The sequence below is a fragment of the Etheostoma spectabile genome, chromosome 12 (genome assembly GCF_008692095.1).
Source record: "Etheostoma spectabile isolate EspeVRDwgs_2016 chromosome 12, UIUC_Espe_1.0, whole genome shotgun sequence".
NCBI classification, from domain to species: Eukaryota; Metazoa; Chordata; class Actinopteri; order Perciformes; family Percidae; genus Etheostoma; species Etheostoma spectabile.
The window spans coordinates 19,972,285-19,986,029 of NC_045744.1; the positions used below are offsets into that span (position 1 = coordinate 19,972,285).

Here is a 13,745-nt window from a genome sequence, read left to right on the forward strand (position 1 = left end):
TGATTTCTTACATTTCAGCTCAAGGGTGTTACTGGGCGCATATATATATCTATATATATATAGATATATATATATTATTTTTTTTCTTCAAACCTGCAAACGCGGTGTGAAAAGCGATCAGAAATTAGATTTACAAACTTTCTTGGCAAGATTTCCCATTTCATGGGGATGCATGATAGAAAAAAAATTATATCTATATAGAAAGCTTTACACACACACACAGACACACACAGACACACAGACACACACATACACACACACACACACACACACACACACACCACACACACACACACACACACACACACACACACACACACACACACCACACACCACACACACACACACACACACAATCTCAGGGATAAAGATGTGCCAGTGGCAAGATGCTCCTGTGATGTAATCAGCAGCAGTGCAAGACGAAAAATCTTGTCAGTAAGAAAAGAGCCTTACTTCAAGGAAACAATGTTGTTGCCTGGCGGTTTTAATCAAATATGAGGGGCTGTTATCAATATGTAATCTTGTGTGGTGCTCTATATGCTTTTTGGGAGCGGGTCAGGGTTACAAAAGGCCCATTATTGCCTCACATATTTCTTATAAAATTAAAGCTAATCTAAAACTACTAAAACAGGATGATGGTGCAGAATACATAGATTTATAAAAAAGAATAAACAAAACGCTACTACAGATGGTTTTGTTTGAAAACCTCAAGAAGAATTGGAAATATTTGGAAACAATGTTGCTAATGGACAATTGCTTGACTTGGGTCTCCTTTTGGCTGGGGGTGCTCCCTGATGCTTTTTCTGCATGCAAGTTCCATTTTCACTTTCTCACAGCCAACTGCACTGAACAGTCCACCTACATACAGTGGTGTGAAAAAGTGTTTGCCCCCTTCCTCATTTCCTGTTCCTTTGCATGTTTGTCACACTTAAGTGTTTCGGAACATCAAACCAATTTAAACAATAGTCAAGGACAACACAAGTAAACACAAAATGCAATTTGTAAATGAAGGTGTTTATTATTAAAGGGGAAAAAAAATCCAAACCATCATGGCCCTGTGTGAAAAAGTGATTGCCCCCCTTGTTAAAACATACTATAACTGTGGTTGTCCACACCTGAGTTCAATTTCTCTAGCCACACCCAGGCTTGATTATTGCCTCACCTGTTCACAATCAAGGCATCACTTAAATAGGAGCTGCTTGACACAGTAAGGTCCACCAGAAGATCCTTAAAAGCTACACATCATGCCGAGACCCAAAGAAATTCAGGAACAATTGAGAAAGAAAGTAATTGAGATCTATCAGTCTGGAAAGGGTTATAAAGCCATTTCCAAAGCTTTGGGAATACAGCAAACCACAGTGAGAGGCATTATCCACAAATGGCGAAGACATGGAACAGTGGTGAACCTTCCCAGGAGTGGCCGGCCGCCCAAAATTACCCCAAGAGCGCAGCGACGACTCATCCAAGAGGTCACAAAAGACCCCACAACAACGTCCAAAGAACTGCAGGCCTCTCTTGCCTCAGTTAAGGTCAGCGTTCATGCCTCCACCATCAGGAAAAGACTGGGCAAAAATGGCCTGCATGGCAGAGTTCCAAGGAGAAAACCACTGCTGAGCAAAAAGAACATCAAAGCTCGTCTCAATTTCTCCACAACACATCTTGATGATCCCAAGACTTTTGGGACAACATTCTGTGGACCGATGAGACAAAAGTGGAACTCTTTGGAAGGTGTGTGTCCAAGTATATCTGGGGTAGAAGGAACACTGCATTTATGGTGGTGGTAGTGTGATGGTCTGGGGCTGTTTTGCTGCTTCAGGACCTGGAAGATTTGCCGTGATAAAAGGAACTATGAATTCTGCTGTCTACCAAGAGATCCTGAAGGAGAATGTCCGACCATCTGTTCGTGTACTCAAGCTGAAACGAACTTGGGTTCTGCAGCAGGACAATGATCCTAAACACACCAGCAAGTCCACCACCGAATGGCTGAAGAAAATCAAAATGAAGACTTTGGAGTGGCCTAGCCAAAGTCCTGACCTGAATCCTATTGAGATGTTGTGGTATGACCTTAAAAAGGCCAGTCATGCTCGAAAACCCTCTAATGTAACTGAATTAGGACAATTCTGCAAAGATGAGTGGGCCAAAATTCCTCCAGGACGCTGTAAAAGCCTCATTGCACATTATCGCAAACGCTTGGTTGCAGTTGTTGCTGCTAAGGGTGGCCCAACCAGTTATTACGTTTAGGGGGCAATCACTTTTTCACACAGGGCCATGATGGTTTGGATTTTTTTTCCCCTTTAATAATAAACACCTTCATTTACAAATTGCATTTTGTGTTTACTTGTGTTGTCCTTGACTATTGTTTAAATTGGTTTGATGTTCCGAAACACTTAAGTGTGACAAACATGCAAAGGAACAGGAAATGAGGAAGGGGGCAAACACTTTTTCACACCACTGTAAACACCTTCCTGTAATCAACGCCGGCGTCATTGCATGCAGGGTAAGGTGGAAAATAATTCTAAGGTTCGGCCGAATCTGAACCCCGTGAAAAAAAACAATATTCGGCCAATGAACCCGAATCTTGGATTCAGCACATCCCTACTTAAAAATGTACTTCACTGGGTCTGTCTAGTCTTGGTTCGTGACAGAGTACAACTTGAATTCAGAAGGTATATGTATGTATTTTTCTGTTTGTGTAAGATATAAGATATGTGTAATCCTTCAAAATTTTGTGAGTTTATTTTGTTAGTTAAAGAGCTAAGGGAGCTCTCTTTTGAAACTTTTTATTTGAGCACTTACAGTGGTGCTCGAAAGTTTGGGCACCCCAGGTAAAAATGTATATTAATGTGCATAAAGAAGCCAAGAAAAGATGGAAAAATCTCCAAAAGGCATCAAATGACAGATTTGACATTTGTATAATATGTCACAAAAAGTTAGATTTTATTTCCATCGTTTACACTTTCAAAATAACAGAAAACACAAAAATGGCATCTGCAAAATACCTTGTACTGCCCCCTTTGGCAAGTATCACAGCTCGGAAACTCTTCTTGTTGCCAGCCAAGAGTCTTTAAATTCTTGTTTGAGGTATTGTCGCCCATTCTTCCTCCCAAAAGTCTTCCAGTTCTTTGAGATTTCTCAGCTGTCTGTCACGCACTGCTCTTTTAAGGTCTGTCCATAGATTTTCAATTATGTTGAGGTCAGGAGATTATGACGGCCATGGCAAAACCTTCAGTTTACGCCTCTTGATGTAATCCACCGTGGATTTTGAGGTGTGTTTAGGATCATTATCCATTTGTAGAAGCCATCCTCTCTTTAACTTCAGCTTTTTCACAGATGGCATCAAGTTAGCGTCCAAAATTTGCTGAAATTTTATTGAATCCATTTTTCCTTCTACTCGTGAAATGTTCCCTTTGCCACTGGCTGCAATACAACCCCAACGCATGATTGATCCCCCCTCACATGCTTAACAGTTAGACAGAGGTTCTTTTTATTAAATTCTGTGCCCTTTCTTCTCCAAACGTACCTTTGCTCAATCCGGCCAAAAAGTTTTATTTTAACCTCTTCGGTCCACAGAACTTGTTTCCACAATGCGTCAGGCTTATCTATATGTTCATGTGCAAACTTAGAACGCTGACTTTTGTGGTGAGGACGTAGAAGAGGTTTTCTTCTGATGACTCTTCCATGAAAACCATATTTGTACAAGTATCTCTTTATAGTGGATTGGTGTACCACAACTCCAGCGTCTACCAGGTCTTTCTGGATGGATCGTGCAGTCAAACGTGGATTTGGACTTGCTTTTCTCACAATCCTGCGAGCTGTTCTGTCTGATATTTTTCTTGGTCTTCCAGATCTTGCTTTAACTTCCACTGTTCCTGATGACTGCCATTTCTTAATTACATTCGGAACAGAGAATATTGGCATCTGAAAACACTTTGCTATCTTCTTGCAGCCTTCTCCTGCTTTGTGAGCGTCAACTATTTTCAGTTTGAGTTTTCTAGTTTTTAGTGCTGATTGTTGGGGCAAGGTCAGATGAGTCTGGCATTTAAAACCTTAAGATTGACATCACCTGGTCTTCCAGATGATGATTGAGAACAATCCATGTCAGATCTCAGAATTCCAAAGGGGGCAATGCGTGCTATAAACTCTGTAGGGTGCCCAAACTTTTGCAGATGCCATTTTTTGTTTTCTGTTATTTGAAAGTGTAAATGATGGAAATAAAATCTTACTATTTGTGATATGTTATACAAATGTCTAATCTGTCATTTGATGCCTTTTGGAGATTTTTCCATCTTTTCTTGGCTTCTTTATGCACATTAATACACAGTTTTACCCGGGGTGCCCAAACACTCAAGCCCCACTGTAAACTCTTGTGTCAGCCATTTCTCCAAACTGTAAGCAGAAATCTGACGCTTTGATGACAAACGACAGAGGATTGGCTGCAGAGAGGCTTTGACTGTCAGGGACAACTATTTGGTGTTCTCAGTTGCTCTATATCCATCTGAACATACGGCAATGTGGATCCACAGACACCCATTCAAAAGACAGATGTGATGTGTGTGCTGCAAATAGCAGAGGCACTGTGATTATATGACTGTTTGCGAAGGAGGAGGATGTGAATGGGTCAAGCCCCCATGCTGCCCCTTAAACCTTCACCAATGGATTCCCTCGTCCCAGCTGTGCTCACGCTCTGCCTGGAGACAAATGCCCGTCATTCATTCACTTGTTGGGTCTTCTTTTAGATTTTTGTTCTTCTCTGTTTTTATCCGCTACATTTTTATTGTCTCTTTCCATCTGTCTTACTTTCTACTATCACCCCCTCTCCCTTTGTCTGTCTTCTCGCTTTTACGCCATCATCTCTCAAGCTCCATGTTAGGGGAAATCTGCTTAGCAGCCTTGAGCATACTTGCTTTCCAATTAAATCAAGATGTATTTGCCTTTCAAAAGCATCCCTTTCCTCACTCTTTCTCCCATCGGAATAATTGATGGAGGTCTCTGGCCTCATGATAAATGGCTCCCAAGTCCAGAGATGAATAGGAAGATGAATGATTTCACCCCTGCGAGGGCGAGAGAGAGAGCTGGAACAGGGAGTGCTGACATTGTGACAAATACACTGACCATAGCAACCGAACCTGGCCGAATCAGCAAGGGACGGAGGGGTGGTATGCGCTCACCGCGGCTCAACAGACGCTCCTCTTGCCAACGCCGCCTCTGCACGTCTGTCTACACAACGCGCAATTACCTGAGCCTCACAATTAACTGCAGGCGCAGCGATAACGCTGACGGCCTTGCCAGCAGACAAGTGGAAGTGGCAGTGAGCCAGCTAGCCAGGGCAGTAGAGCGCTGCGTTAGACGCTTGTGTGTGTGCTCTGTGGAAATGTGGAGGCCAAGAGAACAGGTGCAGTAAGGTGAGAAGATGCCCCAGGTGACTTTGTGTGGATGCTGCCACCACTTTTCCGGCCAAGAAGAAACAAGTTTTTCCTCTGCCTTCACACAATACGCTGTCACACATAAATTCGATGAGAGTGTGACGGGCCATCTGTTTTAAGAGGGCCAATAAGTATGATTTTTACTGCCTTGTAGAACATAATGTCCATAATATATCCACGTAGGGGGTGAAAAGATTGATCAGTACCAATGACTCAATGAATATGTTGCCAGCTGGCTTTCAAACACTTTATGCGCTGAACACTTAAGAGAAACTTGCTCCCTCACAGTTCAGTTGAGACTGAAAATGTTTAATGAAAAGTCAATAGAAAAAAAAAATACAAAAGCATTATCTTCTGCACTAAAATAGGCAGGAACATAGCTACAAAACTGGCAACGCAAGTAAGAACATTTCTTCCGGCTCCATTTAATCTGTTGAGGCATCTTAGTAGAATTTGTTGGTCTTCTCTAAACTGTACCCCTTCAACACCACCTTCCAGCCACTCGGGATCTTCATTTACTTGCATTCTCTAATTACCCAGCTGTAATCTTTGCAATTGCTACACTTACACAACAACTCATTGACCTAAAGAAGACATCATGGAAAAACTTGTACACGTACATTTGGGTATCTTGAGCACCCATCAACCCAAAACTGAAATTAGAAGACCCAGCCAGTTTTTTGTGGGCTGCTTAGATCAACAAGCTAGGATTCAACAAACCATTCAGATTTGGCTCCCATTCCTATGCCACATGCAGGCTCATTAGAATATAGTACCCCTATGTGTGTATCTCAACCCATGGCTTGAGATCTACCTACCGCAAAGGTGCACGACATTTTTCTTGCAAGCCAATCAGAAGAGACTAGGCTTTTTGGGAGGTAGACTGTAAGAGAAAGGTGGAGTGTTTAAAAAGAGGGCGAATACAGGTATATTCAAACAGACAAGATGAGAAAGAATGTTTTTTTTTTCTGAAAATTAGTATGAGATTTCTCCTTCAATATTTCTTTAATGGAAATAAGAGAAACCTGAAACACCAGGAGACCCACATTCAGTACTCACCTGGTACAGTTCAGACTCTGTGGGTCGAGGAGGGCAAGATGAAAAAGGTAGGGAATCACTGACTCAAAACCTGTATTAACTGATTTAGGCCGCATTAGCATTCAGTGTGAGTCTGGTTTCTGTCCTCTTAATAATTGCAAGTCTTCCTTCCGTTTTGCTGACATGGAGTGGACAAAAATATTTGCAAAATAAATCTATGTATCTATCTATCTATCTATCTATCTATCTATCTATCTATCTATCATTTGTAAAGCTCATGTTCCCTTTAAGGGTAAAGTAAATGACTAAATATCGGCATTTAGACGTCCTCGGGATTGGACACTTATAAAACATTTCAAGCCAATTGGACAACGTACACTCAAGTTACACCCACGTCTGGTTTCAATGGCGAAACGCACAAAATTGGCCGACCCGCCACGGCCATTCCCTATGACGTAAAGTTTTTTCTTTTGATAAACATTTCATTGTTAACGTCTTAAGATGGCACAGACCAAATGTGAAGTTGATTGAATGAAAGCTCTAGGAGGAGTTTGTTAAAGTACAACATGTGAAAATGGCCAAAATCACACCAACATCAAACTTTCAATTCAAATTGGCGGACTTCCAGCTGGGTTTAGGGTATGGCTCCAATGACGTTTTTTTGTACGTCTTGACATGTTTCATATGTGTACCAAGTTACAATAGTCTACGTTAAACGTACCGCAGGGGCTACATTTTTTTTATTTTGTAGGGGGGACTAGAGAGCCATTTTTGTGCACTTATTCTCAAAATCTTTAATTGGTAAATATTCACTAGAATTGATCCAACTTCCAATTTGTGAGAGTTTAAGTATGTTAAGCCCCTCAAAGTCACCTAAAAAAATCCCTTTATGTGACCACATGTACTGTGTGTTGTCCTGTACATTATGTTGTTATGTATTGTATTCTTTTTTTTCCTGCTAAAACGGATGCTGGAAATTTCAATTTCCTTGCGGGAGTCCTCCCAAAAGGATTAATACAGAGAAGTCTAAGTCTTTAAAAAGGCAATTTATTTTCCGGAAGAAAAGAAAGGAAGCATTCCTTCAGTTTCAATAGGGCCGTCGCTGCTGTTGGTGCTCGGGCCCTAATAATGTGACACATTTGTGAGGATTCCTTTGTAACTGTAATTTAGTGACTATAAATCTAATATCCCTCCCCCTGTGAATTGTAATAGGCAGGTACACTTGTGAGTGGCATTGAATAAGACTGTCTGCGTGTGACAGCTATAATAGAGATCTGACAATCATTTCATGTCATGTTTTTTGGCAGCAAAAAAGCAAATGTCAGCATCAACAGGACACATGGCTGATGTGGCAGTCACACTGAAAAGTTATGTCATGTGGCAAAGGGAACTTTTTTAAAAGCGCAACATAGTGTCTAACAGAAAAAATGCAGCTGAAAGGATTACCAGTGATAAAATGACTCAACAACACACACACTGAAGGACACTTAGCAGACGATGAAAGGTATGTAGGGCTATTGTATGTGACCGCATTATGTTATGAGCCGTTTTCCGTTAGTTTGTTTAAGTGTGCGGCAAGAATATGAACTTTACTATGAAACACATTTGTTATGCCTGAAGCACCGCTGAGTGCAGTGAATGCTTGTCAGCTTTCATGAGGCATTGATATGATACTTATTTCTGACAAGGCAGTGGGATCTCAGTTTATTGAGAAACATCTCAAATATAAAAAGAGCTTCAGGGTGGGGCCTTCTTTCCTCACGCCATCCAACACTGTAGCCACAATACTGTGGGGAAGATATTAATAGAAAGTGAATCTTTTATTTACCTATAAAAGGGTCATTATTTTTGCTGCAGCTGTTACAGAGCCCTTCAAAAGTCTTCAACCAGCGATTGTGGCATGATGGAAAAGTCTTGCAAATCATTTAATTCAACATCCAGTTAGTGACTTTTTCCCCAGAGTTTGCTTCGTCATCTCAGTCTATACTGAGTGATTGAGGATGTGGTAGGTCTCGTGACAACCACTGAGTTATCTTCATGAAAAGAAATCTGCAAACTCATCAGCTGAAGAAGGCCGTGAGATGTAGTCAAAAGTTCCAGAAAAAAATTATGAGGGGACCTTGAGAGAAGACTATTTTGTCAAGCAACAGCTTATATTCACCACTATCACTGGAATACAAAAAAATAGTCTGCAGCTTCAACACATGGAATACTTCACATAGTGTTGCTAATTCAGTTTCATTTGATTTAGTTGCTCGCTATTGTAATAATAATGGACGTTAAAGGGAAATTAAAATAACAATTTGGGTGGCTGTTTTGAATGGTCACCTTTAAATGCAATATAAAGCCTTAAAAAAGGTGCTCTAAGCGATGTCACGTGTTTTAGGCTACAGCATTTGTTGTCACAGACAGCAAACATCTCACTATTTGCGAGCTGCCTGCCCCCAGAACACAATGTAAAAAAGCGGTCTCTTATTTTTAATTTTTGTAGTTCTTGTTCATTTTAAAATACATTTAGAGAAGTTCTGTTTCTTTAGACAGAAGAGATTGTAGCTAGAAAAGGAGAGCGAGGGTGGATATGATAAATAGGAAATAAATAATTACAATACTCAATACTTGCACTACTGATCTACAAAACATTCTTGGGAGCTATGGTTTGTTTTATTTAAATTGCTGGTTAACTCCAAGTTCTTAACTTCTAATAGCAATTTCAGTACTATTCATTCATCTTCAAATACGGACAGTGAGCTGCAAAGACATGTTTTATACAAAAGGTAGTCTCGCTTTACCAGACCTTCCTACACAGCGCTGTGGAGGAATCTAGTGGAACACAGCCTGGTCCAGATGGGACATCAGGACCTCAGCTCTCTATAAGCAGGATCGTTTCATCTTTTCACATCCCCTTTTCTATGGAACACCACATTGCCGTGTCTATGCACCTTCTAGCATCAGCCATTAGTCATTTCTAGCATTGGATGCCAACAAAGGGAAAACTGCACCGATGTGCCCTAGAGTACACTGTGCTTGTGCGGCACCCTGCTGGATGCTTTGAAATGATCTCTCAATTCATGATATTACTCTTCAATAAAAAGCCCAGGTCTGCTGCAGCAAAGGCCCAACACAGACACACGAGACGAGAAGTGCTGCTGCGTCGACCTCTGTCCTGGCCCGGGTGCACTGGGAGACCAGAGGCGATGTAGGGATAAAAAGGTTTGAGCTGTGCACAGAGAAGGGGGACAGGGGCTCAGGGACGTGACAGCAGAAGTTCCATTTAGATTAGACGCTTTTAATATCCTCTGAAATTTCCAATAAACAGCAGTTGGAAGCGCTGACACTCTGTCGTCATTTGATTGTCCATCACCTAGGCAGTAACCTCGAATGATATGGTTTTGAATTGCTGCCCTGACTGGCCTTGTACCTCTGCTGTTGTATCAACAAAACGCGATAAAGCCATCTTGCAATCTGCTGCTTTCCACACTGTAAGGAAATTGAGAAGCAGTTACACAGGTGTCTGGGATAAGCTGCGCCAGCAGGCTCCCTGAATGAAGCATTTCCAGAAAATATGCTGAAATACTGTATAATTATTAATTCTGCACTCTATTGTAGTGCTCTCTTACCGCACTCCAAACAAGAACAAGGATATTACTTATGCAGACAGAGCAGGATATCCTCTCCATTACAGATGCCAGCTCTTTATAAAAGTCCTGCATGTTCTACGACTTAAATGCCAGCACAGAGAAATGAGAGAAATATTATATTCAGCTTCTGTCGAATGAAGTGGTTCTTTATGGAGAGTTTTTCACCCCACTATCCAACTAGTCAATCAAACATGTATGTCTATGATTGCGCTGCATAATTTCAAACATTTAGAGCCCAACACTATAAAACTAAGCTAAACAAAGTGAGGTCAAACTCAGTAGATTATGAGGCGCCCAGATAGATGAATACAAATATTTGGCCTCCTGGAATCGCTTCATATACTGTATAGCAAGCCAAGGTTTCTTCTTCTCTTTTACTGCCTGTCTCCGTTTTGGGGCAGCTGTTTTGCGCGGTACGGCTGTGTGCCGTTTAAGCATTGCTGCCATGTGCTGCGCTGGTAATGAAGAGAACAGCAAGATGGTTTCTGATGCCAGCGACTAATGACTCCCGACAGTGGTGGGACAACCCCCCACCCCCACACACACTACCCAGTTTAAAACAATGATTTTGCTAATGTTATACCTATTCTGCCTTTGCATTTATTATTAAATTGAATGCTGAGCTGTGGAGTGTGAGTTCCCTGTTATTTGCACTGTGAGAGATAGTAGCTGGAAAATGGCTTTGGAGCATAATTTTGCACATAGGTGTTGTTCACAGGTAGTTCATTGTTAATATAAAAAGGTATATATAAAGTAAAGAAAGGGTACAGATACCATGTGATCAGAGCTCCTAGCGAGGCCACTTGGATCAAAAACATATAAAAACAATCAGATGTGAGCCCTTTATGCAACAAAACTCATACAAGGCCCATGTAAGATTGAATATAATTTGGACCCTGCCCAAATTTGGCATTCTGCTAAAATAACACAAATTGCTAGTTGAATTGAAAACAAATGCAACCAACATTTTCTTGTTGAACAAATTGAACGGTGAATTGAATGTAAAAAAAAAAAGGCACCACTAAAAAAAAGAATGCATTTTAAAGTGCACTTTTCTACGGATATTTTCTTTAACTAACACAAAAAAATCTGAGTGTCTATCGTGAAATGTCACAACCTTTCAAAAAAAATAAAAAGGTAATGTTGTGCACATCCATGTAGGACAAAAAAGTAAATTTTCAAATAAGGTAATGGCCAAACAGTTAAATGCTCTGAAAAATATTTAATAGTGCAGAATCAGGCAAACAAAATTTCTCAGGTGTGTTCGATTCTGGTGACTCATGACCCTTATGTCATATCACATAATCAGAGGTCATGTGATATGAAACACACATTGGAATAATATTTAGACAAATTTTAGTATGGATATTGTCTCGATACGGCAAAAAAATGATAATCTCACCATTCCAATTTACAAATGATGCAAGTAGTTGTATAACCAAGACACTCAAGCATTTTTCAGAAAATTTAACTGGTGTGCAGATTTTACCTAACTTGAACATGTCGCAACCTTTCGTAATGTGTTTATTGTGCAAGTTAATATTGCGATGACGATAAACGATATATTGTGCAGCCCTAACTAGGGCCCATGTGAATAAAGCTTGCATCATCGGGTAACTTTCCACTCTCACCCTAACCATGGCAAACTCTCCAAACATTATAAATGATTGCTAAAATTTCAGAATGTGGAAGCAAACACCTAGGGCTACTTCAACAGCATTCGATGTTGGTTATCAAGCCCTGAGAAGTTGACATTTTCTTCTTCTTTTTTTGAGTAATGTGGATTTCCGACAGGCCAATGATGAAGTGCTATCGCACAACTGGGGGCTAGCAGAGTGAACTATGAAATATGTTTTCATACCTGTGAGGTACTCTGGGTCCGGAACGGGGTCGGACAGCTCCTCGTGGCACTGGACCTCCATTGGCACTGATGCCACCACCATGCCATCTGGGAGCTGCTGCTCGATGCCTCGGGCAAAGTTCTTCTGCCTGGTGTTAAAAGAGAGGGGAAAGTGGGAAGTCACGTTTAAAGAGAGAAGCACTCGGTCATCCAACATAGGCAGAGAGAAGAGAAACAAAGAAAAAAAAAAGGAGAGGAAAATAGGATGGATAAAAAGGACACAAGGAGGAACAATGATAAATCGGAGGTAAAAAGATTGAGGATGAGGGAATGCAAGGGCTACATTTAACACATGGGCTCGATCATTTGAGCTCTGTCAGTGTCCTTTTTATTTTTTAATTGAGGTCAATAAAGAAGGGACAAAATCCCCCCCCCCCAAATACCCTGACAATTTGAAGGCAACAAATATATACTTCACCAGGACTTACACAGTATCATCAGTATCAAATATGTTTTACTAGTTGTCACCCCATTTCACTGAACGTTTACTGCATGGTGTTTTATAGTCTACACACTAAGCCAATAATGGTTTACATGTACATATACACTATAGATGCTATTAATGGACTAATGATCTTAAGCACAACTGCTCTGGCTTTGTTAGTACACCTCAACAACATGGTAATCAGTGAAATGATGCTTATTTTTTGCCGTCCAGTATTTTTCAATGATTATGTGCACCGTGATTTAGTCATGAGTCGGAAAAGAGGTTCATGCATCTGCCTTCTGGATAATACACCAAAAACAAAAGAAAGTGTGAAACAAGTTGCAAAATGTTATAAATTGTACAGTAGCACATTTCTGCCTTGAGGCCCATTTCAAAAAAACTTTGTATGTTAATATTTACCAAATAATTAGGCCAGGTGTTTGTAAATTTGCGGCAACATTGTTACACTGCAATGCAGGATACAAGAGGCAGTTATGATATTATAAAATTATAAAATGGTGGCCACTTTGAAAATGGGTGTAGTCCGAGCAAGGGCACCAAAAGCAAGGGCGTAGAAAGTAGAGAAGCTCCCTGACACTTTACAACACTGGTGTGATTTGTTGTCGCGGCTGGTGTGGGCCAATCGCAAAATGGTTTCTAGTTTATAAAATATTTGTAGATGAAATTGCATATTGATACTGACGTACTTGCCTGCAGCATTTTGTTTTGACAATACAGCAACATGTTTCTCCGACAATACCAATCATTTCGGAATGACAACCTTTTTGAAATGCTGCGTTGATGGACAAAGGTAAAGGACTCAAATTAAAATGATTGAAAAGAATAAATGAAGGCTGGCAGGACAGAGCAGGACAGAGTGATCAAAGATAGATAAATAGGTTTGCTTTTCATCAACGGCAGATTGTGAAGCACTACTTTTTGGCATATGGAAATCAATACATAGTTACAATTATGCAAGATTGTGTAGTGTATTAAAGAGTGTGTATAGTGTATTTTCATTATGTTGGTTCTACTGCAACGTGACTCATCTTCAGTCTGAGAGTCCTCATTTGTCTCTTGCTGCGAGTGACTGTTATTTGAACTCACTTATTCCATCCACTCCATCAGTCTTTCTCTCAGTGCCAGTTGGGTTCACAACAAGGTTACACAACAGAATAACTTAAATAAATCAGTAACTTAAGTCATTCAGGGATCTTTGGACCAAAGCTGAGGAGAATGTCTCTTTACCTCCTGTAGGTATCCTGGGCTGCAGTCGAAAAGTCAAAAAAATCACTAATCATTTTACCTTAACCCCGATA

General features: G+C 40.6%; 1 protein-coding gene across 1 annotated transcript in view; it reads right to left on the reverse strand.

Moving 5' to 3' along the window:
• LOC116699838 (astrotactin-1-like) overlaps positions 1-13,745 on the reverse strand; it is a 372,650-nt gene that overhangs the window by 172,672 nt on the left and 186,233 nt on the right. Inside the window, 1 exon segment of the mRNA XM_032532626.1 lies at positions 11,961-12,088. Coding sequence (XP_032388517.1) covers positions 11,961-12,088 — 128 coding nt within the window.